We start from the raw sequence: 12,525 nt of genomic DNA, 5'->3' as shown, positions 1-12,525 counted from the left end.
GGTGCCCAAGGTTCAAACCAAATGTTTCAAAATGACTTTTTTGCCTTGGATGGGTGTAAACACACAAACATAAACTCTGGCAAAGTCAGGAAAAAAATAAGAAGGGAGGAGGAAACTACTGAGGATATTTTTTCCAATTAGGACACTAGCAGAGTGAAAGTAAGAACTATCCGGTCACAGAGAGCATGAATTGACAGCTGGTGGCTGCTCAGCTGGTGTAACACTGAGTCATGGATGCTTGAAGGACATGAAGCACTAACTGATGATCAAGTTTTTCCAGGGTAGATCCAATGTAAAGCAAGAAATCTGTGGCATTCACTGTTTGTTCAGAATCCAGGGTTGGGCAGCTCAGTGTCTGTGGCCATAAGCAATGATGTCAAATCAAATCACTGTACCCTTTAAAAAGTATTGAGGCAACAATTCTACATCTCTACAAGCTCTAAAAAGGTTGGTAAAAGAAAGGGCAAATGGACTCACTACCAACAAATTCTTTACCATTTGTCTGCTGTTGGATTTTATTTAAAACTTTGCTCCATGCTCTAGGCGCTTTCTAAGCTTTGTTCACAGAACACTTACAGCCTTTACTGTGGTTTGTGGCTTGCAATTATTGTTGAGCTTCATTAAAAGGATTCTTGACTGTAATTGTTAAAGTATGGGAGAGGTTTATTTGTTCCCGCCCTTATTTTCTAAAGGAGGACAAACAGGTGATCTCTTTGTCCCAGAACCATCTGTTACATCACTTCCATCAGTTTAATCACTTTGTGAACCAGTGTGACCTAAACGTCACAGGTTTAATCCCTGTAATTATTACTCACTGTACACTGTAACAGAGAGATGTAGCTGCTATTTTTACAGTGCAATTCAGATCATCCCAAACCAAATGTTTCACTAAGAAAGAATGAGTTTAAGAGACATGAAAAATTACAGAATGATATAAATAAGAAACCTCTTCGAGTAAATACTTTAGCCAAGTAGTTTTAGTTGTCTAAACTCAACCCTAGCCATAGCGCTCGCAAATCAGGTACAGCCCGACTCTAAATTTTACAATGTTCCAATGGTCCTATGTTCCTGGGGATTAAGTTCCCCAGCTCTGTTAAGCAAATTATGGGAACATGAAAAAAATTGTTCCCCCACTTAATATGAAATGGGCTATTGTGGGAACACAATAACAACTCAAAGGAATTTTCTTAACTTATCCAATAGGTTAGAGTGTGGGTTGTTGTAGCTGCCTTGAAGCCTTGTTCCAATAAAAAAGGATCATATTTATGAATTATGTTAACCTGAAATGGGTCAAATTTGAACGTATTAGGAGGGTTAATGTGTGTTAACAGAACACTGAATTGGGAACATAGATATGCTCCATTAATACTAGGTGCAAGACTCATGAATCAAATTTCAGTATACGGACAAAACACAAAACTTTGTGTTTTAAGAAAACAGAGTCACATAATGTTTGTTCATCATGATGATGGTCATGTCATGGCCCCACCTTCATTTTGATCTTGTCACTGGTTACAATAAATAATGGCTGAATAAGGTTAAAGGAGTGCAGGGATGGACCAGTTTGTCCGGTTTGCTCCCTCAGGTGTTCTGTTGTCTCAGTGTATTTCTGAACTGACTGAAATGACAGTTTCTCAGTGCAGACATCAGGTGTGACTGGACGAACGACTCAGAGATCTCTAAACACACAGGTGAGACTATTGTAATCTTTAAGATCAGAGCTTGATTACAGTACTGGTCTATATATTGCACATATTTTATTATCTCTTAATTTCATTTGTGTCATCTAGATGATTTTTCCACATTATGCTATTTGTTTGTTTGTTGTTTTTTAAATATTTATTTTCATCCCCAAAGGTCAGTTTGATATGTACAGTTAAATTACTAAGATTGAGTCAAAGGGGTATTTCTAATACAGATATTTTGCCATTTATACATTCATACATTCAAGAGTAAGTAAAGCACTCCATTAATGCTCCAAAATGTTTTAGCTTTTTTTTAAATCATGCTAAAAACAACAAAGATAAGTCTCAACACTGTGGTTTCAGTTTACCATTTCTTATGCTGATGCATTTCAGCAAACAAGTCTTCACCAGCAATTATATTTTATACTACTCAACTTTACATTTCGGTTTCTGCTTTAGACGCCATCATGTCTTCCACAATGATCATTAGTCAGCCTCAGCCTGTGATGGTGTCCCAGACGTCCAACGAGTGGGGATCTGGGATATGTGACTGCTTTCAAGATGTGCCTGAGTGTAAGTGTCTGCACCTCTGTGGCTTATTCCTATTAACACCAGTGCAGCAGCTGGGTGATAAAATTATGTGTTTTTTATCTGATCATTCAAACGTTTATCTAGTTCAACTCTACTTTGATCAACTCAGTTTTTCTCTAGAATGTATTGAATACACTCATTTTGTTATTATCACCTACAGTACAAAATTATTTAGCTGTTTTCTCACAATAAAACACCTTAATAGTCTAAATTATACCAACAAATCAGACGAAAGAGAGATAGTAAGAGATCACAGCACAAATACTTCTTGAATGATGGCATTAAGGAAATACATTTGACCAAAACAAAAGGAGATTCATTTACTTCCTCATATCTTCATTTGTATCTGAAAACGTTGTGTTGATGTTTCTTTGAATGTTTGTGGGTTTATCTTTTCCCATTATCAGTGTTTTAATCTGAGTATTCTCCTTTTCCTGATTAAGGCTGTTTTGCTTACTGGTGCTGTCCCTGCTTCGCCTGTAAAATCTCCAGGGACTATGGTGAACCTCTCTGTCTCCCCCTGCTGGAGATTTTCGGAGGTATCATCCCACCCATCACCATGTCCATGAGAGTCTCCATGCGACATCGTTACGGCATCAAAGTAAGGACAAAAATTTTGTTGGTTGTTTTTTTGACAGTGAAGACAACCCAATATTATCAAAATCTCTGTAAATATTAACAATGTATATAGTGTCCATTTTGAAGGGGTACATTTCTTTATTTCTTTATATTTTGAAGATTGGGTTATATCACTATTTTCTTTTATTTTTATCATTATATTATCTTATTTCTCTTTATTTATCTGTACTTGTGAAATGGAGCACTGCAATGCAACAATTTCCCGCAAGGGACTAATAAAGGATTCTGATTCTGATTCTGAAGCCACAATGACATTCAGACATCATTTGACCATAGTTTTTTCTTTGCTTTTGCTTTTCTCTGCTTTTGTTTAAGAATTGAACCATTTTCAGTTTGTTTTATTTAACTATGTCAGAGGTGTTTGTATTGTTTTCAGTTTTACCAGATCATTTTTCAGTTATTGAAACCACAGAAAATCTGATTAAAGTAGAAATCTATCTAAATCTCGCCTAAATTTTAAACTTAAATTTTAAAGTTAAAAATTGTAAAGATGTCTCAAGCAGTAAAACAACAGCAACACAGCTGACAATGACAACCTTTCTTATGAGTTTAGAAGACTTGTTGCAGTGTAAAGCTAGGAATAATTGTTATTTTTCAGATAATCTTTATATGCCAACGGGGCCTTACTGTAATTAAAACATCTTTGAAAAAAGAAAGGAATTGACTGTGCATCTGCTGGCCAACATCATGTATTCTTTTGTCTGTAGGGCAACCTGTGCACTGACTGCGTATATTCAACCTTCTGCACCTCCTGCACCTGGTGCCAGATGTCCAGGGAGATGAAGAAAAGAAACATCCAGGTCGTTCTGGTCAGCGCCAAAAACTCATGACCTCTTTCTCATCATTGCCCAGAGTGGAGTTAAGGGGGTGTTTTTACTGCCTTTTTACACTGTAGACTGAAGCCCTTTGAAAAGCACTAGTGATACGAAGCCTGAAGGGCTGACTGAAAAACACTAATCATATATTTCTGCCTGCAATACTTAGCTAAAAATTATTAATAAGAATTATTAAAGCTCTTGCTGCAAAAAATAATGAAAACAAGTTGGTTATAATTCTTTGAACGTCTGTTGTATGTATTTGTACTTTGTTTAAAAGATATGTTCATGTTTTTCTAAGTCAATCTCAACACAGTACTCATTGACACACCCCACTGTTCTTGTTAATGTTATGTCTTACTCGTATCCAGTGGTATCTGTTGCAAAAACTCAGCTCTCACAAACAAGAAAAAAAGTTAATATATTGAGAATATATTACTTAAGGAAATTATCTGCCAACAAAACAGGAAAATTTCACTTTTTCTAAAAAAAAAACAAAAAAAAAACCGATTATTTTACTTAGCTACATCCCCAGTATGGGGCATTTTTGCAGCAGCTTTGCAATTCTGGTAATTCTAGTTTTAAGCGTTAAGTGAGTCTTTTAGAAAAAAATATCCTTGTTTTTTTCGCCCACACATTGTATTTCTTTGATACAGTGCAGAGGGGAAATAGTCTTTGATACAGATAGCAACTTGATAGATGCCTCTGTTTAGAAATAGTATGCACAGACAATGTGAATCCCTCATCCCCCAATTTAAAACTAATTAAACTTAAATTGGTACATAAAAACACAGAGCAAGTGCAGCCTTTGATTGTTTTATTTTTGCTTTGTTTACTTTATAAAGCTGCATATTTATTTCTTATATATTCATGTTTTGAGTTTAAGTTTTGTAATGTCATGTTTAACAAGCTGACTTTAGTTTACGGTCAATAAAATGAATTAAAGTGTCTATAGTAAGATGTTATTTAGACTCTAGGTGAAAAACCTTTGAATGGAAAAAACATGGAGGAAATATGTATGCTGTTGTAAATAAATGTATAAAGTTGTAAACATTTGAACATTAAGCAGCAGTGTCTTATTTCACTTCACTTACATACATATATTATTTACATTTATTAAAATAACTTTTAATCGTATTTATTTAAGGTATTTAAAATAACATTAAATTATGCAGTACTTTAAATCAAACATTTATCAGAACATGCTGTGACTAACGTCCACATCATCACATCGATTTACAACCATTAAATTGGAAACAGACACACACACCAAAGGGATGGAGCGTGAAAGGGTTAATCTATGGAACCATACGTCACCATAACCCAAACTGTCGGCACCAGTGATTCTCACCAGGGAAACAGAGGAACAGTTTTTCAAATAATTCAAAGCTCAGCATTTCTTACCGGCTGCCTCCTCTGACTTTGCAGATGCTCAGTCCTGCACTATGTTACCGCAGATCACACGTTTTAATAAACAGTATCCTCTCCCGCCGCTGTGTTTCTTAACATGCTGCTAATTCATTTCTGGTCAGCTGCGACGCTGTGTGGTGCTTTTTAATGCCCCGGGCAGCGCCTGCAGATTGCAGATCAGTTCCCTCCAGGTTGCTTCCGTCTGCTGCGTGTCGGCTGGTTGCAAGTAAAGCTTTTGATTCTTTTACTCCTGTTGACAGTAACAATACATGATTACATAAAATGTGTAAAATTCAAAAGGCACACTACATAGAAAGTAGAAAGTGCCATTTAATGTAAAACACTACTCATCCATTAGAGGGAGACATACTCTTCATAATAAGACAAGCCTTGGATTTTTGAGGTTATGTGGGGTCACAGGTGATCAAAGTGATAATCAGATCGTGCTTATACTGTACTTATCACCTGTCTACACAGGAGGTCAATCTATTAAAAAAAAACATGAACAAAAGATACCTTTGTCTATATCAGATAATGTGTCAGTGTTTGACACCGTGAACATATGTCCTTTTCCCACCTCTGTAAGTTGCCTGATGTTGCTTTAGAAGCTCAGTGATGAAGATGGGGACACTCAGGTTCAGTTTACTGGAAAGACCCATTTAACTACTAATTACACCAATGTGCAACTGATAAATTATTCATTGCCATTTTAAGCTTGAGTCATTCAGTTCGGTGCATAAAATGTGCACTTTTTCTACAGGCAGGCATGAAATTCAACATGTGAAATTTCCAATAATTAATAAATAATAGATGAATGTTTAGTTGGGTTTAAATTAATTGCTAAGAAAAAATCATTTACATTTTCTTTTAAGGACATTCCTATTTTCTCTAGAATTACTACCACACTGTGGCTTTTTCTGGGAAATTTCTTGGAATATATCAGCAAAAAAAAAAAAAAAAAGGTAAAAGGAAGACAAGTAGATTTTTGATGCCATGTTAAAAAAAAGTAGATGAAGTAGTTTTGCACAAGAAGAATATAAATAACATAAATAGTAATGATTCAAAGTTATGAGATAGTAAATGATCCTTTTGACTTAAGTGAAAATTATGGGATTACGTTTCAGCTGAATGCTATATTATAATTTTTGTTGGCTAAATTAAAAATTAAATTTTTTATTGCATAATTTTGACTTGCTATGAGTTTTTTTTTTCTTTTTCAACTTTTCATGTGTTTGTATTTGATGTCATGGGTTGCAAGTGATGAAATATCTCATAACTCCGAAACCCCATGGAGCCTTTTAGCCCGTTTTAGTACTTTAATCTATCTGGGAGACCCACTTTATGCTAACCACCCAGCACCAAATGACAAAGTTAATACGTAGCTGGTGAATATAGTGGGGCATTTGACAGTTCGTGGAGTTCAAAACAGAGCTAAAAGACTGAGAATATTGGACCTACATTCTTGGACTTTACCAGTGGTGGTTGCGCATTTGTTGGCTTGTTTCGGTGTTTTTCTGCCCTCTAGTGGCCAAAAATTGATTAACACAAACATCTGCAATGTGTGGTCAGCAAAATGTTTGCCAAGAGCCATTAATTTTAAATACAGGATGGAGAAGGAGAGATTTAACCCTGTTTTCTGTTGTTCAGTTTGGACGGTAATCTCATTGAGTCACTATCATGTCATATTTTGTCAAATTACTCCCAATAAACTTTGCCATTTGTTTAGTCCAGTTTACGTTCCAGTGGAAGCAATCCTTCCCATCTGCTGGCAAACTTGGCCCCGGTGTTCACTGTAAATTGCTCAGTGGGTTGTTTTTAATGGGATTATAATGACAGTTATGGTTTGCAAGAATTGATGTTTGTGACTTTTATGAGGTGTGAGTGAAGGGGCGGGTCCAGGCGGCTCATAAAGGCTGCAGGAATGTTAATTGGTCGAGGCCACTGCTGCCCTCTTTGTTCTGCTCTCTCATACTGGGCTTCTGTTGCGCCCGTTAAAGGCCAAAGAACTGATTTAAAATCTGTGACTTTAACCCCGCACACCCCCCCCAAACACACATATGTACACGACTTATCCCACCTACAGCCCCCCCCCTCTTTCTTTCTTCCAGGTTTTTCCTTCCCACTCCTGAAGAAAATGGACCCCTTTGCTTCCCTCATTTCCTCCATGTTGCTTAATCAGGTGGTTGGCGCTCCCCTCCCCGCTGGGTTTGATCCAGTGTTGGGGGAGTAATTTTATCACAGTTTTTTTTCTCTTGTGGCCACACGGACGGCCACACTTCAAGCCAGATGACTCTGTTCTGAGGTGAGGGAGGTTTCTGAAAACCAGAAGGGGATTTGTGTCAGAGGGTCATTTTTTATGGTTTGGTAATACTTCATAAATAAGTACAGTTCTAGTTTCAGTTTTAATGTTTACTGTCACTATCTTTAATATCAAAGTCTGAAGATAACCAAAGGCATCAGGATTCATCCTCTGGGAACCATGAACATTTGTGCAAAACTTGCATGCAGTAGTTGCTATTTCAGCCTGGACAAAAGCAGTGGTCAGCATGTGATAGTGTAGTTTAAATTTTTAGTGTTAGGGACTCACTTGCATCATCAGTGGCTCATTTGATTCATATTTTCCTTAGCTTTGTATTACCAGGAGATTTACAGTAATTAAAAGACGACCTTCACATAAACCACACTGTGTCCTCCTGGCAACAACTTGTGGATCTTCGGAGACATAAGTGATCTGCTCCTTTTAAAAAAAATCGACATATTTTTCAGTGGAAATTGGTCAAAACTGAGCTTTAACTATATTTAATCCTGTGAAGACAGAGCCTGAGATGGAAATCAGAGGTCATGAGATGGATTTGAACCTGATGTGCGAGGAATCTGCCTGAGTCTCTCCGTCTGTCCTAAGGTTTCCACCGTGACAGACAGAAACGCCGTCTATCTGCCCGAGTCTCTCCATAATTTCCTGGGGAAGTGTTCCTTTTAAAAAACAAGGTTGGAGTTGCCGGGGAGTCGGCTGATAAAGGCTCAGGTTAAGATGAGGCGGGAGGGGGGAGGCGTAGTCCGACACACGCTATCAGACGACGGGCCTCCGAGCAAACAAATACCTCTGACCTCTCAAAACAACGGCAGCAGGGAGCAGCTGATAGGGAGGAGATGGATAGGTAGAGGTTGGTGATGGTGCAGCAAGTGTGTGTGTGTGTGTGTGTGTGTGTGTGTGTAGGGGAGGTGGAGAGCTGGGGGCAAAGGGGCATGCAGGGCAAGAATTATCTGATCCCTCCGTGATCTTAGTGTCCCAGTGTCTATTAAAATCAGAGGGCTGTGTGGGCATGTGTGTTTATGTGTGAGTGGTAGTTTTCTTTACGTTTAGTGAGTCACTGTGTCTTAAACAACAAAAATAATCGCAACTCTGGTTTCACAGGAGAGTGTTTGTGTGCCATAATGCTCTACAAAAACCTCAGAGGGAGCTGACATTCACGTAAGAGAGACGCATCTTTTACATCCTTACAATGCTGCTCTGTCACTGTGCTACATGGAGATTAGCAACCTCTTTTTCACGAGACGTGTACATGACTGCAGCAATACAAGTTTCAGACAGTTGGACCAGTCCCAGCCTGGTCAGCTGCGAACACGAACTGATGAAGCCTCTTGGATGAGAGGTGAAACGTCTTCTAGACTGCAACTAAGTCCAGCTGCTTTTGATTAAAACTTTCCTTGAGATAACTATGACCTGGATGAATATTCACAGGCAAGTTTCAGACAGGATAATACAACACCAGGCACACAAATAAAACAATGACAACATATGAAGAAAGTTCTCAGTATATGCCAAAGGGCCTGCAGATGAAAATGATCTTTAAGCTTTTAACTCTGTGAATATACATCAAAGAGTAAAATTAATGTTAAATATCGTACGTGGTCTCTAGAATAAATTAATAAATAAATAGATATAGCAGTAAACTTAAACATGACTACCTTCCCTAGGCTCAGGTACTGATACAGTATTCATCTGATAAACTGCAAAATCAATTTCTTTTGCGATCATAAAACATAAGATGCAACGTAGTGAACAAGATGCGGGATGGTCATGCCTCTGTGGTCATGTCTTAGGTAAGTTTAGGCAACTTAACCTACTTAACTGTTTGTAGGAGATGGGACGCAAACAACAGTCTCTGGTGTTTAAGTCACCCTGAGCCCCCTCCCTGACCGTTCAGACTGAAAACAGAACTATGTTAAAACAATACAACAGGCTGGTTCAGGTATCTGATCCATGAATTAGTGGGCTTATCAGACACCAAATCACTAGACAGGTGATAATAATATAAAAAAATGTAGGGATAACCAGTTAAAAACCTTTTGGCATTAAGCATTTGGGAGAAACAGCACATTCAACATTAACCTTCTGCCCTAAACCTCTAAACTATATTTAGTTAATGTGAAATAAACTTGCATATGGATGTCATTTGTAGATAACAGTGGTTCCATGTAAGCCAAGATTTAAAAATATGGTTTGTTTTTGGTGGTCAGTAGCTCACTAATGCAGATCCACTTTCAGATTTATTTGCGTTTCTGTGGATGTGGCGTACATGCATTTGTCTGTGACACATACAGACTAATGAGAAGAGAGAGGGATGGGAGGCGCAGCAGCAGCAGAGGAGAGATCAGTGAAGGGGAGGGAGGTGGTGGAGGGTCAACAAATTCTTTGATTACTGAACCTTGTCAGTCAGAGGAGCTTTAGCGAGTGGGCAACACAGTCTCATAAGACTCAAGACCAGAAAACAATATGCATTTCTACTATGCAGCTGCATCTAAACACAACTTTTAGTCACTGTCATAAATCAGGTCTATATGTGTTTTTTTATTGTTGTTATTGCTCAGTGGTCAGTTAATTGATTAAAAAAAATGCTTTCCAGTAGTTGTAACTTGTTATTAACAGTAGTAATACTTGGAGTCTAGATGGAGTTTTATGAAGGCTCAGTTGGCCTTTCATGTATTCATGGGAATCTTCTTCCACTAGGGGGCAGTACTGAAGCTTTGACTCCTGCCAGGCTCCTCTGAAGTGGCTCTCCACTGTTGTTAGCCTTGATATACGACTGCTGCAAACATCCTCTAAGTGCATCTCAAGGTTCATTGAAAAGGTGAATAAGATCTATAACTCTTGTGCAGATGTCGTCTCTCTGCTGTTGTGTCAGACTTGTTTAGTTACTTTATTTGGCCCTAAAAAGGACTATAAACACATCTGTATATATCTCATTTGCATTTAGCAAACACAAACAGCAGCAATGCCTCACTCAGTTAGACACACAAGTCTGGTGAGAGTCTTCTGGGACTGCTGTCCATTTAGAAAGGCTTAAATTTTAATCTTCTGTAAATAGTTTAACCTCTAATTACCTAAAAACCTAAATACTGAAATTGATCATCACTTTGCATCTATATTTTTGTATGAAGATGATGGTGAGACAAGCTGTGCTGTCAGTCATTAATTTTTTTTTCATGATTTTCTGATTAACATCCTCAAAGGATTTGCTCTACAAATGTCTTAGAGGGAAAAAAGAGTAGTGTATATTGCAGGGATTATTCTATAATCTGAGATTGAAGTCAGAATTCTGAGATTAAAATTGGAATTTTAAATTTAAATTCAGAACTCTGAGATTAAAGTCAGAATTCCAAGTTTCAAGTCAGAACTCTGAGATTGAAGTTGGAATTCTGAGATTAAAGACGGATTAAAGACTCTTTCCTCAGCCTATCAGATGTCACCAAAGTCAACATTTAAATCTTTGATTTGAACTGAACATAAATGAACATAAAACAAATCAAAAAGTAGCCAGTCAAACCAAAGCCAAGCTTTTAAACATCCCCAAATACCTTACATCCCACAGTGACTCCAACATTTGCAGACAGCCGAGAATTAATGTGTGTTACGGTAAGAGTGCAGCCTCACTGGAATTACCTTTCACAGTCAGCAGGAGTTTTAAAACTGTCCAGAGCAGCTGTGGGGGTGCCTGAGGGGGATCGGTGGTTCTGCACAGTCACTGTTCTCCACTGCAACAAACCCTTTGAAAACAGTATTTAGTGAACAACTAACATACAATCTAACACATAATCAAGTACATAACTCTTTGTCTTAAACTTGTCTCTACTCTAAACCAAAGACTTTTATCAAGACTTGCAGCTCTGGCCTCGTTTCAGGAGTATTTGCATTTTTTATCTGGCTATGAGCAGATTGTGTTTGAACTTGTTTTAATGTCTTAAACCCAGATCTCCTCCCTTTAATCAGCTTTAAAACACGAGAAAAAACATTTTACCCACAATGTTTTGACAATATCACAAACGTACCGCCATCAGCAAATTTAATGTAGATTTTAAAAGATTTTTAAAGAAAAAACGTTCAGGTTTGTCTGATCACTGTAAGTGGTAGTTTCTGATCTGAATATTTTGGATGTTGCTCCTCTTGTTGATCACGGCAAAGCCTTTACATCAGGCCATGTGATAATCTGAGGTCAGCTGGTCTGCACTGACAAACACAAACTCTTTGCCTCCTGTTCGGGGAACGCGATTGGCGACGACTTTTCTTTTTATAACGGTACTTTTACAATCATTTTCAGTCTTTGGGCTTTTGAAGGCATCACATTAGGCTCTGGGATCTTATAATGGCCATTTTCTTACATCTTACAGACTAAACAATTAAATAATTAATACCTTTTAACTGAAAAATATATATATCTTTAAAGTCTTTAATAGTCTTTTTAAATAATTTTTAATCTTTGAGCTTTGTGGGCGGAAGATATCAATTTAAATTTCAAAAATCAAAGAGCAGTCAAGTGTTAATTTCAAATCCTTTATGTTTATCTTGACAGTTATACTTTATTTTTTATTTTTTATCATAATTTGCGCCTGTGATACATAAAAAGGCTAAGTCATATGACTGAGTTTGTGGCTCTGGCTGAAGGTATATGATGCTTACATTAAGAAAATAATTTGAGTTTAAGAACCAGTGTTTTTAAATCTTAACCATCATTTTGAACACATTTTATCAACTGGAATTTGGAATAAATTCTGTGGGTCATGCAATGTGAATTTATAAGTGATGGTGTCAGATGCTAAAGGGCGGGTTAATGTATTTACTTCCCTTGCAGATTGACAGCTTCATTGGTCGCTGTCATTGTTCCTCTTGCCATGACTGACTGCAGAGAGATCCCTGTAAATGATGGAGGACTGAATCCACAGCTGTAGGTCTGTGTAGAAATGCATTTCAAAGTTAAGCTTAAGATAATCTGAGTCCTCGGCATCTGCAGCTCGGTAACATAAAGTGGGAACTGAACTGAAAGGGCTGTAACTTTAAAAGATATCGACTTTGTGTTTACACAGTAACCAGACTGCAGATTTTTCTC

General features: G+C 37.5%; 1 protein-coding gene across 1 annotated transcript; it reads left to right on the top strand.

Moving 5' to 3' along the window:
- The first annotated feature begins 1,542 nt into the window (after nt 1-1,542).
- Nucleotides 1,543-4,261, top strand: LOC108899873 (cornifelin homolog B). Its single transcript, XM_018700568.2, has 4 exons — nt 1,543-1,691; nt 2,145-2,258; nt 2,720-2,877; nt 3,623-4,261. The coding sequence occupies exons 2-4, from the start codon at nt 2,153-2,155 to the stop codon at nt 3,743-3,745; spliced, it is 387 nt and encodes a 128-aa protein (XP_018556084.1). The 5' UTR covers nt 1,543-1,691; nt 2,145-2,152; the 3' UTR covers nt 3,746-4,261.
- Nucleotides 4,262-12,525: the final 8,264 nt, after the last annotated feature.

This window comes from Lates calcarifer, linkage group LG20, assembly GCF_001640805.2.
Source record: "Lates calcarifer isolate ASB-BC8 linkage group LG20, TLL_Latcal_v3, whole genome shotgun sequence".
NCBI classification, from domain to species: Eukaryota; Metazoa; Chordata; class Actinopteri; family Centropomidae; genus Lates; species Lates calcarifer.
Note: the sequence above shows the minus strand (reverse complement) of the source record. Positions and strands in the feature narration are given on the sequence as shown.